The 21,098-nt window shown below is 46.8% G+C and overlaps 1 protein-coding gene across 4 annotated transcripts in view; it reads right to left on the bottom strand.

The window, feature by feature from the left end:
* Positions 1-6: 6 nt before the first annotated feature.
* LOC132445999 (PH and SEC7 domain-containing protein 1-like) overlaps positions 7-21,098 on the bottom strand; it is a 47,670-nt gene continuing 26,578 nt past the window's right edge. For all 4 annotated transcript variants that reach the window (XM_060036031.1, XM_060036032.1, XM_060036033.1 and 1 more), the window contains 6 exons: positions 19,284-19,475; positions 18,342-18,422; positions 17,708-17,820; positions 17,340-17,398; positions 16,178-16,267; positions 7-1,406 (listed from right to left, as the gene is read on the bottom strand). In XM_060036031.1, coding sequence (XP_059892014.1) covers positions 1,359-1,406; positions 16,178-16,267; positions 17,340-17,398; positions 17,708-17,820; positions 18,342-18,422; positions 19,284-19,475 — 583 coding nt within the window. In that variant the 3' untranslated portion in view covers positions 7-1,358. The remainder of the gene's footprint in view (positions 1,407-16,177; positions 16,268-17,339; positions 17,399-17,707; positions 17,821-18,341; positions 18,423-19,283; positions 19,476-21,098) is intronic.

The following is a 21,098-nucleotide window of genomic DNA, read 5'->3' on the forward strand; positions in this document are numbered from 1 at the left end:
AATCGTACTCAGTGTCAGCTGGTTCTTAAGTTCAGGTAACGGAATCTCTTTAGTCAGGGCAACACATTAACTACACAAATGCCACCTGAGAGAGTGTGTGTGTGTGTTTGTATCCGTGTGTTCCTCCGTTTCCTTGGAGATGCGTGGAGAGATGATGAGCGAACCCTCCCATCCACCCCCTCCTCCTCCTCCTCCTCCTCCCCCTCCCCCGGGTGGATCTCCTCCTCCTGGATCTGCTCCTCTGACCGCTTATTTTTGCCGTCTACTCTCCCACAGCATTGCTGCTATTTTTGCGAGTGTAGTGGGAGGATGCGGTCACATCGTCATGCAGGAGCCCTTTTAAACAGACCTGGTTCCCTCCTCCTCTCCCCCCTCCCTCTCATGTTTTGCTTTCCGTCAAGGTATGTCTGCTAGTGTGCCTGTATCTAGTGCGTGCAGATATTCAGGCATTTGTGTGTACAGGTGAGTGTGCGTATGTGTGCTAGAGTGTGTCGGGGGTGTGTGTGTGTAACCAACGCACGCATGTGTTTGCTCTCGCGAAAGAGATCTAGGAGAAGCGTGTGGAGTGCGATGCGGCAGCAACAGAGTCGTATCCATGGTGCCGTAGCTATGGCAACAAAGCTTGGAAAGCTAGTGACTTAATTGGCATCACAGCAGCTCTTTGGAGCGCCTGTTCCAGAATAGCAACCCTTGACACAGTACTGTTTTCATCACAAGCCAGGCGACTCCTACGTCATTAAAGTTAGGGTAGGCGATTTATTTCAGAGCCATTGTTTTTATAAAATATTTGGTGAAATTATTTTTACATCACGGCAGCAATAAATATATCAAATGCACTGCCAAAAAAAGAAAGGTACCTGTGGCTGTTGCAGGCCAGGAATAAGCCCATCATTGCATTCATTACATGCCTGTGCGCTAACCGCACGTGACCGGAATCTTCCACCAGGTCAAGCAGAACTATTGCTAAAGCTAGCGAGCTAGTCATGGGTTTTGGGGGAGTGGCTTCGGAGGGATTTGTTCAGTTGGCTACTTTCAAACACTAGCTTACTCCGGTCAGATAGAGTTTGAAAGTAGCCAACTTAAACTAGCCAAACTGCCTACCATAGCTTTTAATAGGGCTGCTAATAAGCTAATCCATAAGTGCACTCTGCTATCTCTGATTCTGCAGAATCTCCCCTTTTCATTGCGTGTATTTGGGAGAGTGAGAGTGAGAGTAAGAGAGAGAGACCGAGAGACCAAGAGACAGAGAGACCGAGAGAGATGGAACGGTGAGATAAGCGAGATAGTGAAAAAGCCAGTGTGTGATTGGAGGAGTTGGTAAGAGAACAGGTAGGGACAGTAGACACTAGGGAGAATACTCACAGTGTCCATTGTAGCTTCTGATTCTTGATGGCGTTGTACAGGGCCTGGGGAAGAAAAAAAAAACCTGCAGTTAGACACGATACTTAAACATCGCAGCCAGCACACCTTCAACAGGGGGTTCCCAGTTTGCACATTCAGATAGAACCAATATGGCTGCTCGGGGAAAGAGCGCCATTGTGCCACCCAAGTGCCATTGTGGCACAAAAACCTCTTTGCTGGGGTTATGCCATTCTCCATCCGTGCTTTAAAATGTACCTTGGAATGCATATTGGCCTTATTACACAGCTTAGTTGAATACTCGATTTCGATTGGTCAATTATTTCTGTTAAACAGTCATTTGCAATGAAGAAAAGACGTTATGGATGCTTTGTCATCCTGTCTGGGTGTATTTTGCAATAATGACCGGCGCGCTGTTCCTTATCCCTTACTTATCACAGAGGTGTAATAGAAGGGGAATGGTAGCAAAAGCAGGTGCTGCTCATTTAGTTAATGATGGGTCTGTAGGCATGCTCATGGGAATATATATACAGATGCTGCCGTGACTGCTTCGAGTGCTTCGGTTGCTGCGATTATGTCATATTATTTCGCCATATTGGAGAGGCGAGGACTGGCCTGTAAACAACAACCAAGCAATCCGGAAGGCCAATGCAGGGTCTATGTATATATATGTTTATGGGTATGCTATTGCCCATAATTAACATCATGAGATACAACTGTGTTTGACTCTACCATTACACCTCAGTCATGATGGTTCATTCTCTAGCCAGTCCACCATTCAGTCCGATAAACAGACAGTAAGCAGACCCCACACAACCATAAACAGACCAAAATAAAAGATCCATAAACCAATAGAGAATGTATAATTGTTGTATAACACCATAACAATAAGTGTTAAAGAAAATCAATACGGGGGGAGGCAAGGATGGCATTGCTGCATGGCTTTGGTTTCTTCTCAGGGAACCGCACCAGACTTGGGGAACATGCGACACTGGAACGTAGCATTTGTAGTGGTAGCCAAGCCATTTAGACATATTTAAATCTCCCCCCAAACACACACACACACAAACTCATCCACCCTCAGAGGGACTATGGGATATTCTGCTGTCTGTGATATGGTCCAAGGCCCTGTGTGCCATGAGGCATTTGGAGGACAGGCATGTGATATGGTCCACTCTGTCTACAACTTCTACTAAAGGCTCAGTTATGGTTCCACGTCGACGCAACACAATGACCACGCCGACGCTTCGACGCAGTAGTGAACCGGGTTAACGTCAGGTTTTAGTTAGCAGATCAATCACAGCCCTTGCCCTTACCTCGACGCAAGGCTAACATTTTTGGGAGGCGCACGTCAGGCCCTTGCAGTGGACGCAGGGAGGGTCCGCAAGGACGTAATGGGTGCGTAAATCCCCTTACGCTGCGTCAATATGGAATGGAACCATTACTAAGCCTTAAGACTATAGAAGAAGGAGTGAGCGAGAGAGCGAGGGGGCGGGAGCGAGAGATAGGGAAGGTGTGACCATCACGCACTGGTGCCTCGGTGACAGTAGGGGAGATTGAAAGGACACTTGCGGACAGTTCATTGCCACGCCATTCAGTGTCGACAAAAGCGCAGACTCACACCCAGCCCTGTGTCTTTCTCACCAGTGACGCTCCAGCCATCTGGGGAGCGAGAGAGCGGAGTCCTCTACTGATTGAGAATGGCTTGTGGAGAAGTGGCGGATGTGTTTTTGGCTATTTAAATGCCACAGTAATGGGAACTGTTCAACATGTGATTACTTTGGGTTATGGTTTTTTGGTTGGTTGAAATGTGATTTGAAACGGGAGGGGCTTTTCTTGCAGTGTGTCTAATCAGGCTAATTTGCTAAAGTTTTCCTTTGAAACTGAGCCCAGTAGTGCACTTTACTCGGATTGCCAGAGCAAAGGGAATATTTGCCGGCAATGAGCCACGATCATCCCCCTTTGGTTTTAGTTCCCATAATGGTCTATCGATGTGTGATGTATAGTCTGGCATCTCCAAGTGTGTTGTGAGCTTATGCTGGTGCACATAAATATGGACAATGAGTAAATACGTAGGCCTTGCTTCTCCTGCAGAGAGTGAGTGTGCTGGAAAGCAGCAGGGAGCCGCTTTGAAACCACCCCCCTTATCCGTTGTACAAATCTAGTCAGCGGCCACATTTGAGCGTGAACTTGTTAAAAGGCTAAAAGGGTTTTAATTTGCTGCTCCACAAGGAGATCGAGTTCATTCTGAATTTAACAAAAAAAGAATAAAGAATAAAAGGCAATATCAATATCTGCTCTTCCTCAAATTGACCAATTTAATTGAACAATTGAGCCGTTGGAAACCAGCATGATTTGGAAAAAAGGTGTACAAAATACATGTTCTATCTGTGATCGTACGCCCATAGGGTCAAATTTGTTAACATGCATAATGTGTCACAGGACAGTTAATAGCAACTGTAAAAAGCGTCTGTCAAAAGGGTCTTGTAATGACCCCAAAGAGCTCTGTCAATAGGGAGTAATCTACTACAGACCTGGGGGGGGGGGGGGGGGGGGGCCCGGGTGATGTAAAGGCGAGGAAGGGGCTTGAATCAATCGGAGCTCCGTACCGCGCTTCCTTGTGCTTCAGGGCCCCATGTGACGCATGGTTGTTTGTCGCCCGTTTCATTAATGTCAGTCGTAGCCCCAAAATGCCGCACCGGTACCCCTGTGGCGACCCCATTAGACATACTGTACCAGAGAGCGGTGTGGTCAACATGGCCTGCTGTCGAGCCACTCGCCTACATCAACCTCTCCATTCATGCTGTGCCAAGTAATAAGTGTGCCTGTTCTCCTTAAGTAGAGCAACCCAGCAAACAGGCGCAATGGGCCAGATTTAACACATTCAAAAAAAGAAACTGTTCACCCAATGCCCTCGTGGTTTTTTACGCCAACATCTACCACAATCCAACCGCAGTCGAAACACTGACGGATGTACAAAGCAGAGAGGCATTTCATTGACGTTACATTGATTGGATAGAAAAAAAATTGTGGTGAAAAACGATGGTATGGATTCATGCCACGGCGTCGTCTGTGCTCCCTTTGTGAGAAAACATCAGCAGCCTACTGCAACGCAGGGAGAAACATCCCGAGTTGAGGTTCGCCCTGCTACAGCGCAAGCCTCTTTTGTTCTCGCCTTAAGACGGGACCAGCCTATGCAATGGTGTTGCATAGACATAAACATACACTACCTTCTTTCTCTTGCGGGCCTGAGGGTGATTCTGTCCGTCCTGGGCCTTTCCCAGGAGGTCTGGGAACACCAGGGGTTTGAGGGAGCGGGAGCGCGGCGTCCGGGGGTAGCGAAACGGGTCCATCATCCGGAAGTCTCGTCCGTAGCGCACCGAGCAGAGGGAGCGTGAGCGCAGGCGCCCAGCGGAGTGCAGGCTGTTGACGCCGATCATTGTCAGAATGAATGAGGCGCAGGGGGTGGGTGGGGGTGTGGTGAGGGGGGGGGGCGAGCGCGCAGAGCGCTGACTCTGTCCCTCTCGGTCGGCACTGGAACGCCGGCACTTCAGCCACTTATGCTCAAAGTGAAGAGTGCGAGGCGTGACTCAACGGTAACGCGATTACAAAAAACAAAACAAACACAGACTGAGAAAAAGGGGGCTTTATTTAGGCTGGATTATTACGCCCGGTTTAATCCAAGGTTGGGCCGCGGGTCCACGCCCGGTACTGAGGCACGGCGCTGGCGGTTGACTGGGAGGACGGGGAGGAGGGGACTAACAGAAAGCAAGAGAGGACACGTTGTCCGGCTCCCGCCTGCCAGTCACTGAACCCGTGTGGCGTGCTGACAGCCGGCGAGTAACTCCCAGCGGCTTCGTCTGAAAAGTCCCACTCAGCGGCTGGAGTGCAGCCGCAGACTGCCCACCTGGTTGTGAATAATTGAGCCGACGGCAATGTATTATAGATGGACGGGAGTGACAGTGACGCGAAGGGGCGCGAAGGGGCTGATGATCCAGGACAGGAGAGACGGGAATGACGGGTGTCTTTCTGCCACAGGTGACTGGAACACAGCAGGACTGTTCAATTGTCAGATGAGGGAATAAATCCAAACGTCGTCCTCACGGGGGATGCAGAAAGTGAGTGAACGCTGTGCCCCGCGAAGTCTAACTTCCTTGGAGTAGCAGTCGACACGAGTAGGATACACTGAACCCTGCAAGCCCTATAAGGACGCCTTCCCCTTCAGCCTAGGCTTCAGGACCAGATTACCCCCTTTTAATGACAGCCGAGAGGTAGCGAACCACTCCAGGCACAGGGATGAACATCCAAATGTATATACACACACGTGCACATTCACAGAGTAACAGATGGCATGCAACACTTTGCCCAATGTGTCGACAGACTCCGAGCACAAAACAGATGGGTGCAAAAGGAGGGAAATGGGGAGGTTAAATGACAGCGCCGAAAGCGTTGCCCGTATATGAAGCCACACAGTAAACCAGAACAATACAAACTACACGCACACACACACACAAACAGAAACAGACGGGGATGGAGTCAACCAAAGAGGGACAAACACCGCCCACCGCCTACTCAAGAGAAGGGATCTCAAAGAGTGCTCTCAAATGCGTCACTACGTCGGAGACACCAAACTAAAATAATTTAGTAGTAGTGAGAGCAACATGGGTCGCCCAGAGTCAGCTGAGGAGCTGAAATACGAAGGCTAACAAAAAAGGAGCGTGGAAGGAGAAGCCGACACGCGGCAAGGCGGGGGTCCCGTGTCCTCCAGCACGCTGCCCGGGCTGTAAGATGGATACCAGTCTGTGTTCAAGTGACCGCGCCGACTGTCACGGTGACATCGTTTTTCTTCTTTCCGGCCGCGGTCCTCCACGGTGGAGAGCACAAGTCCGATCCACCTGCTCCCCTGGTTCAACGTCTGTGTTTACGGCTCCGTTGCCATGGGTTACTCCATCCTCCCCCGCTGTGATCCACTTCTCCTTTTAGCGCTTCCCCATCGATGTCTCCTCCGAATCACCGTGCTTCCAGCCCGGTTTCTCTTTTTTTTTTTTAAAACACTTGCCGTTTTGCACATGCGGTGGCCGTTGGTGTGGGAGCGCAGGGAGGCAGCGGAGATAAAAAAAATCTAGAGAGGCAGCTTTCTTCTTCTCCGGGAATCTTTTCAGCCCCCCCTTTTTGCGTCGTCTCCGGTGATTCTCTGCCTCTCTCTATCTCGTCCTCACTGCCGTTCCCTCGCTCTGGCTGTTGAGGAGGACTGGCTCCCTGAGTCGCAGTAGAATCAAAATGTGAGAGGAATCCTGCTCTATCTCTCGCTCCCTCGCTGTGCGTGTGTGCGCGTCTCCCTCTCTCTCTCTCCCCCCTACTTCGTCAATGCACACCTCCCTCGCCGTGTCCCTCACTCCCTCCCTTTTTTCAGTCACTCACCAGCGAATCACACTCTTCCAACTGCCTCGTCTACGTGTACATACACACGGTTACACCACACACACACACACACAGAAACAAAGCTTTTTGAAACACTCTGAATTGCAATTAGCATTCGATGGCTGCCTTTCAGCTGATGGAGCGAGAGAAAGAGAGAGAGGCTGGAAAGGTAAAGGAGAGCGGAGATCTACACAAACACACACACAAGAAATGGGAGAAACAAAATTGTGCTTAACATTCTGCACCACTGCGATTGAACTATGAATAAAACATCAGAAAAATTAGCAGAACCATCGCTTTTCACCCAAATCCACCCGTCCTTTGGGACGGCGCGTGAGCGTCGATCATGATTAGTGTCTTGAGGATTTCATGAATTCTAAAGAGACAGATCCCACAGCCCCACGGTGCCTGTGAGTAACTACATCACAACAAATGATGACTGGGATTTTGATATCATCATAAATAAATGATCCTTTTCATTCAGCTGCTACATTCAATAAAAACAATAAAACGGATCATATAACATTAATTATAATCATCCCTATCAACAGCCCAATTTCATATAAATGATGTGCGCAGATTTAACCACACATCGGCTGGGTGTGTGTGTGTGTGTGTGTGTGTGTGTGTGTGTGTGTGTGTGTGTGTGTGTGTGTGTGCTGGGGTTATCACCTGCCAGACCTCAGCTTCAGAAGACAGATGAGAGAGGAGTACTCTCCCGAGAACATATGTCAGTTAGAGTTATTGACTTGGCTATCAGTACCGGGGACAACGGAGCAAGGTCTAGAGACAAAGGCAGCGGTCCACCGAGCAAATTAATGGTTAGCGTAATGTTGCTCACAAGACCAGATGTACCGGATAAGAGCAAACTTTTTATTTATTCATCATGTAAACATGAGGCTTCCTGGCCTCCAGATTATCTGTTAGATGTACGCAGCAACAGTGGAGCGAGGATAGATTGTGTTCACAATCTTCTCCATTAATCATGTTTCGCAACACAACCAGCATTATGCATCCTAAATAACTATGCCAGGTTTGGACGCAATGTCGACATTGAAATGTCCGCCTTGTTTTTGTTTGGTCCCGACAACCCAATAAAATTAATACTTTGAAAGTAAAGTCACTGGAAAGCTACCGGTAGAGATTTGACCTCTGTCAAGGCAGTACAATACTAAATGTAAAATCTAAAAATGTCCCAAATATGATAGAGAAACATGTAATAAAAGACAACAATTTGTTGACAGAAAACGACCTTGGGTTTTGGATTAATGTTTGCAGACCCAGATAACCATGCACTGCGTAGAAATCTGTATGCAGGTCTGTATTTCTTGCAATTCTATTAGTTTGAGACGAGCAAAGATATGAATGGCATCTCAGAGGAGAGGCATATTGACATACTTATTCACTGTCGGACAAAATCATTAAATGTTCATGTTGGAATGTAAAATTTTTTAACGTGTTCCACACTGTATGTCAACGGAAGTCTACGCTAACACTAATAAACGCTTTCCATGTGGTGAAACAGGGTAGAGATATGCTTGCCAACAGAAACAGGCAGAAAATACTGCTACGGACATCTGGCCTTCGCCGTCTACCAGGGACCTGAGGAAGCTACAGGCGCGCTGAAGCCAGTTGGCAGAGAGCTGCCATGGTCAGCGGTTGGTGCCTCTCTCTCATGCCTGATCTGAGACTTGTTCACTAGCTTCAAAGACGTCGATGGCCTTGCTCCTTCTAATTAAATAGCTACCCAAAAGCAAGTCACCAGAGGTCTACTGTATCTGAGATGAGGGAGCAAGCTATGGATTTTCATATCGATGCGTACAGGTACTGTGGTCTACAGACGGCTGCAGAGCTTCTGAAGGTAGGGGCCACAATCGACTTGAGCTGAGATGACTTGGACAATTAGCTTCTTGATGTTGTCTTCGGATCAACAGTCTTATCAGTTAACCTCCCTAACACTTCAGAGTTCAATTTCACCAGATCTACCAGGACAGTTCCTCCTCTCCTTCTAAAACTAGAGGTTTGTAGGCTTTTTCCCAAAATGATGTGTCCAAAACCAAACCAGATTAAAGGAATATATTGCCTTATTCACATGGCCCAACATATTAGGGGGAGAAGGTAGGCTGCCCTATTTCTGAGACAATCTACAATGTTTTTGCTCCAGACTGGGAAGCCAGTTAACTGGGTTTTCAATAGTAATCTTCAGCAAAGCAAAGTACTGGTACCGTGGTATTGAAGAGGGTTATAAGGATACAAGTTAGTGGTGTGTTAATAATGAAAATATGAAATACTGAAAAATACTGTCCATGGACTCCAACGTTTATCTCTGGGTCAGCAAAATGGCTGACAAGAACGAATAAAACCCCTTGGATTCAGGGCAATAGATCCAGTCCAAGTTTTAAAAATGCAGAATAAGGAACAATTGTCAGTTTCCTTTTTGAAAAAATGCACTATTGTCCTTTAATTACTTTGCGATTTTTGCTGCCAAAATAAATGCTGTTTATTGTTGGACTTCATCATTTTTGGTAGTGAATATGTTGTACCGATTCGATAAAGAAAATGTAAATGTTCTCTCTCAATCTCCCTTTCATTTTCCTGCTGTTAATGGCAGCAGTAGCCTGATTAAAATAAATATAAGGAAGAGGAACTGAGACTTTGGAAGTCCCAGTTTGTCAAATTGAGGAAACGTTTAGCATTTCTTGCCAGGCAGGAAGCCAAACCTAACTAAGAGCCAATCAGAGGCTATTTTCAGTGTTTCCGTATTTGCAGGGTAGAAACACTGAATCTGGATCTCCATAGGTCTTCTCATGTTGATCTCTGTCCCTCTCTACGGGTCTATTTATGGCTTGTTCCACCTGGCTTCTCTCCCACACACTGAATCCTTGGTTCAGATCTCTCCACTCAATCCCCAATGGACAGTTGAGAGACAGTGAGTTGGTTCCCTCATCGCATTGGATGATGAATAAGTGTTTGCGCAACATTCAGGTACAAACTAATGACTGCTTAATGCATGCGATTGACCAGGATTCAAAAACTTTTTGTCTTAAAGTAGATCTAGATTACCTAACTCATTGATCAGAGAGAGAGAGAGAGAGAGAGAGAGAGAGAGAGAGAGAGAGAGAGAGAGAGAGAGAGAGAGAGAGAGAGAGAGAGAGAGAGAGAGAGAGAGAGAGAGAGAGAGAGAGAGAGAGAGAGAGAAATGTACTCCTCAGCAAAATATCCATACGTGAGCAGACTATAAATTATATTTTTCACATATCCTGGATTTGGTTTGGGCCAAATCTTTCCCGCTTGTGCAGAAGAAAGTATGGGGTTTACGTATAGGCCTGGCAAGTAAAAGAAAGTTATATTCAACAAAGTTCACATTTGCTTTTTGGGCTTGCTTCATGGCTTTTCAACCCTAAAAGCCATGCTCTCAGGGTTGAATGCACACTCTGTTCGGTCGATGGTTGCTAATAGTGCCTATGAACCTCTGCTCGTGCTGCAAATGACACTACAGCATGTGTTAGATTAGTCAGGGATTTTTTGAGGGGTGAGTACTAGACTTGTGAAACCATCTCATAAGTTCCCATTTTTGTTTCAAAGGGCACCGCAGTCTGACCAACATCCAAATCGTAGCATGTATTTGTTTAAATAAGAATCGATGGAGTGATTAAAACAATTTTACCTGAAATAGACCAAATAACAATGATAAAAGATGAACAGAAACTTGCTCTGAAGGCTTAACTCAGAGGAGAGGAAAGGCGGGCATAGATAGCATAGTGCAAAAGAGTCACCTAGGCTGATTCCCACCTACCGCTTGCCTGATTCACACCAACACCTTTAGCTTACCTGAATTTGTACAGAGCAGCGGCTCATTTGTTCTGATGTTTCACTTTCCCACTTGGCTTGCGTTCACACGGCGATATTCAACAGCGGACAAAAATGAGTAAACAAAAGGCATGCTCGAGCAAACAATGTCATAATTGGCCTGAACAAATGGAATAACGTCACTATTTATCGAAAAATAATGCATTATTGTTGTTCGATTTATTATGAGGAAAAGATTGCTCTGGCTGTATAAAAAGACGTAACACACAAGACAATAAAAAGAGTCAAATTGAATTGCACTAAAATGGAAGCAAATCAAAATTGCTTGAAAGTATAACTACAGTTATTCCGATTCTCCAGATGTTGCACCAAGCTGCATATTGAATATGATCACAAATCAAGACAAAGTATAGAAAACATTTTGATGATGCATGCTATAGCCTAGACAGCAACAATGCCTTGAGGCAGATCGTTTTGTCGCCCATTCATTTCTATTCACACAACGTGTGAATGCTTAGCTAACTAGGGCTAAAATAAGCACAGGTGTGTTATGGCCTGACGCGAGTTGTTTCGGTTTGTTGAGTCAGATCTGGTTCTCACTGTTAACAAACCTGGTAATCACCTCAAACGCCCTTTTCCCAAAGTAATCAACCGTGCTCTAGGCTAAGAACGAAACCACCATTAACAGAGATACAAACACTCTGGGATTCCCACAGCACTTTACAGCTTAGGCGGCTGCCTAAGCTGTAAAGTGCCGTGTCAGTTTATTTTATTGTAAATATTATACAAAAGTATAAAATAATCTAAACTTCATTCACTCTCTGTGTAAAGATCAGGCTGCAGGGCAAGTCTGAGAGTTTGCATAAAAATAAGCTCAATATATAGCATAATAGCAAGACCCCCCCCCTGGTTTGACGGCAAACCCCACCACCATAACTAACACATTTTCTGCGGGAAACCCTATAGTAGGGTCTAAACAATCTTAGCACGCACCATCTCCACCACGAAATCCACTGAATGATCAGTGTGAGGCCCAAGTGGCAACAGCAACTGCTAAAGAGAAAAGGGAAGACTCACAGATTGGAAACTATGGTAACAGCAACGACGGGCTCATACAGTGGCCGGTTGTTCAAAAAGCCTGATGTCCGACTGCAAATGGACTTTTCACTTTACCGCCACATCATCACCATCTGGTTGACGATAAACACAAAACACAGCCAAGCCCCGAGAAGCATTTCTTATTCTCTTTTTAACTAAGGTCCCAGACGCCAATGCATTATGAAAAACGAGCCACTGTTCCAGACATTGGAACGAAAGCTAAATATCCCAGTGTTTGCCTTTGTGAGATGACGATGGATAGAGATAGAGATGAAGCCACGCCCAAGTCTAGTATACAGATAGAGATCTGGCAACTCCCCTCCTCTATTCAAGTATTAATAGGAAATATATCAGTGATCTATATCAGAGGAAGCTGCCCTTGTTTGGGTAAAGGGTTGGTAGGACCCAGTGGAGACCAAATCTTTTTTACAGATGCCGACATTGATACAGACTTGTTAACCTCCTGTACGGTTGGAAGAGATTGCACGTAAAATTCATTGACCTTAAATAACACAACACAGGTAAGTTATTCATAAGCCCGTCGCTTTGCGATTGGACACACTATTTGGAGTTTTGTTTTGTTTCCATGTAGTTGGAAATGTCAATCTCTTGATTGCAAAGGCATATTGCATACCCAGCAAGAACTTTAACCTTATCAAGATACATGAGCAGTTTGAATACATTTTTCCATAAATTAACAACAGTGGTTAAGTTAGAAAGACATTAGGGTTCACAGATGCGACTACATCGACATGCAGGCCCCTGAATCAATTTGAAACAACCAAGAATTGCTTGATGCACCGATTTAAACGTTTCGAATCGGTTGAGTAAAGCTTAAGCCTGATATCAAGACAGCATTGTCAACACATTTCATTCCGTTTCCCCCCAAAAATATTTATTTCGAGTGATCTGTTTGGTCGAAAAAATCCATTTATTTTGAGCGATCTGAAATTTTTTAATAATCTCAAAATAAATTACGTTTTTCAAAATAAAATTAGGATAATCAATACATTTCATGACTGTCCTACACAATTTACAATAGTGAGGCTTTTGTCCGCTGCTGAATGGTCGAAAAATATTTCTTTTGTGTTAACATTCAACAACTATTAACTATCTATCGGATTAAATCATATCACAACAAATCGTACCGGATCCTGAGAGCATTGAATCGAATCATCGAATCATAACGTTCCATCTTAAAATGGATCGTCCCTGAATCATTCCTAACGCATGTATCTAAATACGTATCGGATCATCCAATAAAGGAGAGATGCACACCCCTAACGTGAACAAATAGATGATGACCGAATGATTTGATTCCTTCTCCATTTTCGACCACTCAAGCTCAAACGAGGCCTCCCAATCAGGAATCATGCATCAAAACGTGACGATTTTTTGTGGCAGTCAGTAGACCACGGACATCACATAGTCACAAATGACTCGCAATTTGCTCACCTGCTAGCTTGTGATCTGAACAATCCCTCGATCTGGTAGGGTGAGGTTGAGTCACAGCCACATGACACGGGGAATGCTCACCAACAGGGCGAGTGGAGGTCCAGGTTTTGGCAGCCTTACGCACCAAATACCCCACGGACACCAACTTTGTTTGTCGTTCTTTTATCTAGTCGAGCTTCTGTGCCCTCTTTCTTTACACAGGACTACGAATCAGGGTCGTGTACCAGCGAGTTATTTTACAAGTACACTACAGTAACAAGTCGACAGCAATGCTGGCATCGAACTTCGAGTGAAAATTAACGAAAGATCGAAAGACTGTGTGGAGAGGAGCTGTCACACAGGGGCCTTGCTAGTGCCACTGCTTGTTATTTTACAGCTCACCAGGCAGACGATTTCTGCTCAAGCATGGGAGCCTCTGCAGGTAGCCTGGCCAGGTGTCCTTGTCCCTCCGAGTACAGCCTCCCCATCTGGCAGACTCTAAAACGGTATGACATACTGGCCAACTAGCACACAGACAGGACGCCAGCACAGAGTTTAGCTTTGCTTAACGTTTCCAAAACGAAGCAGCAAATCATTTCCATTTTGTATACAAATGATTTGCCCTGCTCCAGGTAATACTTTTGGAACAGAAAATGAATTGGCCTGTACTGTACTGTTATTATATTTTCTGCTTGATTCCATAAAAATAACTGAAATAATACAAAATATTGATGACAAAGCGTCAACTCCAATAGCAATATGTGGTTTAATCAGAGGGATAAGACCAGTGCCTAGATTTTTAAGTGAAATAAGGTTTGATCCTTTCGGAACAACCACATAAAAAGAATAAAACTGAATGAGTAAAAACCGAGCAACACCAATCAGTTTTCAACACAGTAGTCAAGATGGCCACCATGAGATGTTCACTGAACACATTTCCTTTCTTCAAAGGTGTACTTGTAGGGCGCAGTGCTCTTTCGGAAATCAAAGAACCCAAGACGGAGGTAAGGAAGGTGAGGGAAGAAAGATCCCTTTTTTTTCTCTCTAAGTGACGATGAAGGGAGAGCCACCCAAGGGACACAGCGGGGAGATGAGGAAATTAACAAGTGACAAGAGAAAAAAACATATGTGCATCGTCCTGTAGTGCACCACGCAGAGAGGGAGGGGGCGAGTGCTGTATGAAAAATTTAAATGTAGCATTCTGGGCTAGCTATGGAGTGTGGGTGTGTGTGTTTGTTTGTGCATTGGGTCAGGGAAATGTGAGCCAAACAGAATAGAGAATTAAGAAAGAAAGAAAGAACGAAAGAAAGAGAAAGCGGAAGAGAGAGAATAAGAGATGGGGGGGGAAAGGAATCCTGTGTCCCAATTTACTAACCGCAGCAGTAAACCCGGTAGCGCACAGATGAAAAGGTTTTGAAATGGGAAAGGGAGGAAATGAGTGGAGGAAATGAGGGATTAGAGGAAATGGCAGGAAATTGCACGATAAGGAATGTTGGTCATTTTGGAGCCGAAAGTGATATAGGGATAAGACGATAGAGGAAGAAGAAGAAGAAGAAGAAGAAGAAGAAGAAGAAGAAGAAGAAGAAGAAGAAGAAGGAGAAGAAGAAGAAGAAGGAGAAGGGATGGGAAGTCCCTAAATATATATAAATAAACAAGATGTCAAGATAGTGAGGAAAATTGTAAAGGTAAAAGCAGGGAAAGGCGAGGGAAGTGAAGAGATGCCTTTGGGGGCAGGAAGAGAGGGGATGCTATAAGGTATACAAGAAGGGAAGGGAAGGGAAGGGAACTTGGGAGATGAAAGGAAAATGGGATGAAAAGAGGAGTCCTGCTTTAAGAAAATATCAAAAGGCAGAAAGCCAGGGAACCGCACTGACTGCAAGTGTACAGAGATGGCTGATCAGCCTCAAAGAGTGAGGGAGAGAGTGCGCATGAGGCCAGAGGGTGTAAACACAGCGGGTGAGACCAAGAGAGGAAGTGTGAGGGAGAGAGAGCAAGTGTGTGTGAGAGAGCGAGCGAACGAGTGCGAGAGCGAACGAGAGCAGGGAAACAGTCAGAACTGGTGCAAAGCAGGACTTAACCGACTGTTTCCGGATCTATACGGCACATTAATAAAACAGCCACCAGGTCGATGGGCCTGCTTCCCCGGGACTCTCACTCGATCGCTGGGTTCGCGGGGTGCATGTTTGGTTTTGGGAGGACGGGGGGGGATGGAGTAGGTTGTGCATAAACACGGCCCCCGCCTTTCACTCCGGTAATGAATTCTACCCGGTCCCACCGAGGGACGCGGGTCTCACCCCCCCCCCCCCCCCCCTCCTATGAATTATAGATACGGCCAATTACAACCTGTTGACTTGTGTACCAGCAGCTCTGGCGGCGGCGGCACTGACAGACCGTTCGCCGGGGAAATGAGCGCCATCACCATTAGGGCCGCACGGGCAGGGGGTGCCACAATGGCCCCAGCGGTTGATTAGGTTATTTCCTCCCCCACCGCCCCCGGCCCCTCCCGCCCCACCTGCGTCTGATTGGTCCGGACCTGTTGTCGTCTGAGGTCGACAGGGTTAAGCTAATGGACTGATCTAATAACGCTAATCCAAACGAACACAGATGCCCGGAAGGGGGGGGGGAGAGGGCCTTGTGTTCGGACGACACAACAACAACAATTAGTCAACAATTACTAATTGTTGACCCCCAGGGCTGAGGTTTACCAGGAAGTGGAGGTCAACTGATTGGAAACCCCTGGACGACAGAGGTGGGTGACGGCTGGCGTGAGTCCACACACGCCAGCTGTGTGTGTGTGTGTGTGTGTGTGTGTGTGTGTGTGTGTGTGTGTGTGTGTGTGTGTGTGTGTGTGTGTGTGTGTGTGTGTGTGTGTGTGTGTGTGTGTGTGTGTGTGTGTGTGTGTGTGTGTGTGTGTGTGTGTGCGTGCGTGCGTGCGTGCGTGCGTGCGTGCGTGCGTGCGTGCGTGCGTGCGTGCGTGCGTGCGTGCGTGCGTGCGTGCGTGCGTGCGTGCGTGCGTGCGTGCGTGCGTGCGGCAAGGAGCCCTATTGTCACTTACTTTAAGAAGGTCTTTCGGAAAATCCTGGCCGTCGTTGAGTCCCTCGAGGTTGCCCACGAACTGCGAGCAGGACATACGCTTGCCCAGGTTCTGAGGGAGACAGACAACACGCGGAGGAGGTTTCAATATGGCCGCCGCTCGCACACATCCACTCACTGCCATTTAAATCTCAAGGGAGAGAGGCAAAAGACTCAACATCCAACTCCCAGTGCACTATTTCCTGTTGAAATCGTATTACACAGAGGGGCCATAAGGATGACAGGGAGACGGGAGAGTTGTTTTGAACAGAGTTGTTTCGACTGCGATACATAAACAGCGTGTGTCCCGGTCCCGTTGAACGTTATTCCAGAGAGAATGGAGGCCTGCCATCCTTGTCTTGGCGTGAGTGACCATGACGAGGAGTGTTGTCCTTCCCTAGTTCCCAATGTCCCAGTCGGGTCCCTCTGTCTTTCGGTGGGTCAAAGCCCCGCGGTACGGCAGCTTCTGGACTCATTATCACAATTATAAAAAAAGGCCAACAGAACACATGAATCCGAGGCCGTCCTTCATCTCCGAAGGGAGAGAGCGCTGGTTGTTAAACTCAACCTTGTGTTTTTTTTCCTCGGTTACAGCGATGATTTAAATGGCATTTCTCTCCCCGTTTTTTTCCAAGCTGTGCCTAAAACAACCCAGCTTGATTTTGAGCAAAAGTTCGGAGCTTTCGTCCGATCGCCCTTCGAAGGACCTGTGCTTAATCACTCAGACCGGTAGCCTAGTAGCCGTGGCATCGTGTGGCGCAGACGCCGATGGCCTCAATTCGGCCTACCAAGAGGAGGCTTTGACTGATAAAGGCATGATTTTTAAGGCATGAGGGCTGATCCCAGATCAGCTGGTGAAAGGGCTCTGGTCTGATATAATACATCTAACTGCCTCCATCTATATATTTAGAACTGTTGCTTGTCTCCAAAGTTAATGAAAATAGCTTCCCTGAAAAAATCTGTTCTCTTTTTGTTTTCGTATTACCTGTGCTCTGTCTGCACTACATGAGCCAGTTACCGTGCCACACACACACACACACACACACACACACACACACACACACACACACACACACACACACACACACACACACACACACACACACACACACACACACACACACACACACACACACACAACTCACTTGGCCGTGTAGATCCGTATTGAGCAGCATGAGAGCACAGGTCAGAGTGTGAACTGCATCTAGAGGACAAAACAAGAACTTCATTATGGGCACTGCGCCATTCCCAAAATTAATTAACTACAGAAAAAAATGACTAACGATAAGTGTGTATGCAGAGACATGGCGATCATGCTAATAGAATGGGCCCCATTCACCTAGCACCCACCTTGGATCTATACGCTTAGCTGGGTAGGAAACTGAATGCATGAACGCTAGGTGGATAAAGACCATGGGAGGGTGTTTAAGTTTTTTTAGGTACGACGCCAAGAGCAGGATAGGAGTAAACCTGCAATGACGTGCACGTTTCCTTCCCCTGTATCTATCCCCACCTTCAGACGGTATGATGCCCGGGTTGCAGTCAAGGTATCTTCTTGAAAAGTGTGTTAGCACCCTCTCCCTCTCCTGTGTCTCCCCCATCAGCGCAAACTGCTTGAGGAACGCTCTGTTGGAGGAGAAACAGAACCCGACCGCGCGGTAAGTAAGGAGATAAGCACATGAGATAAGCACATGATGTTTCATTGTTTTTTTTCAAGGGGACGTGCATCTCTGCTGTTGGTTTTTTTCCGCTGATCTACTGAAGTGACACGACAAGATAACCTGGGGCTCAATTCATTTAGTGGTACCACGGTACATGAATTAAGAATAGGCTTGATTTTATTTGTTTAAATAGATGTTGTTAGGTGGAACAGCATGAGATACCAACGCATTGGGTTCACTCCCCCATGCAAAGCCAGAGTTGGCCTCTAGGGAGCGGCGTTGTCCTGCATGTACTGACACGCGAGCCCCCAAGTGAAGCGAGGACCAGGACACTCCAGTTTTCAAACAAGGCCAACGTGTCTCTTAAGGGTCCCAAAACTTTCTTAGCAAGAAACGACCATTTAATGAAGGCCACTTTCACAAACCAAGGCAACAGATTCACAGGCGTCTCAATGTCGAGCCGCTGCGTAGCCCACCGGCACGTACCGTAAGGCCATGTCCACCGCCAGCCCTTTGAAGTCGAAGAAGCTGAGGTACTCCGCTGCCACCATTCGGCTGAAGTCATTGCTGTAGGGAGAAGACATTTGTAGGTAGGTCAGCAGGCAGGCAGGGAGATAGGATGGGAAATTATGATAAAGCGATGGAATGAAAAAACGGGAAGGAAGAGGACCAAAGGTGGGACTTTTAAAAAAGACACATTGGGGTCTCAATCTTGTCGTGAAAAACGAAAACAAAACTATCTCCCAGTAAGGAGGAAACTCATCAGTCGAACGTTCGTTATTATCAGTGGGAGCTGACGACTGATTGGCTGACGAAGAGACCCAGCGCAACAATCTCATTACGACCGATTAGAGCAACACGGCGCAGCCAGTCAGAATGTGGAAATCACGGCAATTTTCAGATTTCAATTTAAGTTAACAACTGGTAATTTCTATCCCATTCAGCTGTGCAAAATAATGAAGTCATGACGAAGACAAAAACAACATCGATCAATATCGATATTATATCGATCGGCCGAAAGCAGCTGATGAGAGTATCTGGCAGGGGATGAGCGATCTGTCCGACCCTATAAAAGAGTCCAGTGTGAGTCCATATGTCACCAGTTAAAGGTGACATATAATACCAACATATAATACTAACAGGTGTGAGTGTGATTAGCCGTCACAAGCCGTTTGGAAAACCGTGGGAGTGTCCACCTAGATGTATGACAGACAGATGAGATACGTCTGCTACAGTCCACCGGGGAGGCTGGTGGACTGATCTATCCAGCACAGCTCTAGGTGGACACGCCCACTTGTGATGTCAGAAGAGGTCGATTTTAAAAACGGCTTCTAACGACTCATCGCACTCACACCTGGTGGTATACTATGTCACTCATAGCAAAACGGGGTCGCACACGCCCCCTCCTAGGCGTATGCCGGCGCTCACTTCTTGCTGAGGTGCCGCGCCACGTCCGACTTGCGGAAGCCGTCCAGCTTGAAGAGGCGCTTGGCCAGCCGCTTGGCCGCCTCCAGGTCGGCCCGGCTGCTCCCGTTGGTCAGCGTCTCGCTGGTCTCCAGGCCCAGGCGCTCGCTCAGGTCCTGGTCCAGCTCTGTGTCCGTGGCCAGGCGGGCCTTCTCCCTGGAGGGATAGAGGGCGGGGGGGGGAGAGAGAGAGAGAGAGAGAGAGAGAGAGAGAGAGAGAGAGAGAGAGAGAGAGAGAGAGAGAGAGAGAGAGAGAGAGAGAGAGAGAGAGAGTCGATGGATAAGAACAACATAGAATAAGAGACTACATCAGAAGAGAGTGAAGGTACATGTTGGAAGGAGGTCAATGAGGTTGATTGGCCTTATTCACTAAAATGTCATAACATTTAAACTTCTCAGTTTATTTCCAGGCTGCATAATCCACATAATACATAATCTCCATTATGCACGGTCAGAAATGATCCTGTTATTTAGCCATAAACACTATTTATTCTTGCAAATATTTAGAAGGCGTTTTTCTGTTGTTTTGATATTGACCCAGATTCCCAACATATGAAAACTGGAAGAAACATTCCTCATGAAGGTATTGCATTACTGTTTTTTCCTTTCCGCATTCCCAGTTGTGTGGGGTCGGCTTAGCTCAGGAGGTAGAGCAGTCTTGTAACCGAAAAGTTGCTAGTTCAATCCCCAGCTCCTCCTAGAGTGTTGATGTGTCCCTGAGCAAGACACTTAACCCTAACTGCTCCTGACGAGCTGGATGTCGCCTTGCATGGTTGACTCTGCCGTCAATGTGTGAATTAAAAACGATGCAAGTCTTTATAATGTAGCAGCAGTAGAGACAGAGAAAAGTGGATACGCTAAATATTCCAATGGAAAGCAAGCAGGGAAATACATGGAACGAAACAAAGGATGCAGACAACTTAGCCAGACGTATACGAGAACAAAATCACGGCAGTTAAAGCAAAACTATTCAAACAACGTCTTGCTCAGCATCTCCCATTTCCACTCTCATTACGAATGGCGGCACAAGACGTAACAAGAGCAGCATCCACAGCTTTCTATAAAAACACTACAAACTTCTGGCAACACACTCCAAAATCTTGGCCTCTCTCTCTCTCTCTCCCTCCCTCCCTCCCTCCCTCTCTCTCTCTCTCTCTCATCAGCTCATTAAGCTGCCCTCCGCCGCATTAGCGGTTCGCCAGCGCTGAACTGCATATATCTGAATTATGCTGTGATAATTATTTAAGCACGTTATGTCATCTGGAGCCGCGCAGCGCAGCAGCAGCAGCAGCAGCAGCAGCAGCAGCAGCAGCAGCAGCAGCAGCAGCAGCAGCAGCAGCAGCAGCAGCAGCAGCAGCAGCAAGCTCTTCTGGGTTACGCCGGTTATGCGAATGAGGTCCTGGAGTTCAGTCTATTCAGAATCATAATGGGCATTTTCTTTCTTTTTTTGGCTGTCGCTCAACACAGTTGGAAGGGCTATGTGACCATTTCCAGCAAAAGATCTGTATTCCCAAACCGGGGGGGGGGGGGGGGGGAGAAGCAGTGCTTTTGAAAGACAGAAGCACTGCTGATATGTCGGATCAGTATACAAGCAAGGGGGTGGAATATAAAAACTCCGTAACAGACAGACCATAATCGAGCCTCCTGTTGTATGACGACGGGAAAATCCCAGTTGGGCAAACACAGCAGCTTCTCAGACCAAGATACAGGTGAGGGCTGATAAGCAGTCGAAGAAGGTAAACAATCAATTCCACAGAGCAGGTACAGCTCATTAGGGAGC

This window comes from Gadus macrocephalus, chromosome 18, assembly GCF_031168955.1.
Source record: "Gadus macrocephalus chromosome 18, ASM3116895v1".
NCBI classification, from domain to species: Eukaryota; Metazoa; Chordata; class Actinopteri; order Gadiformes; family Gadidae; genus Gadus; species Gadus macrocephalus.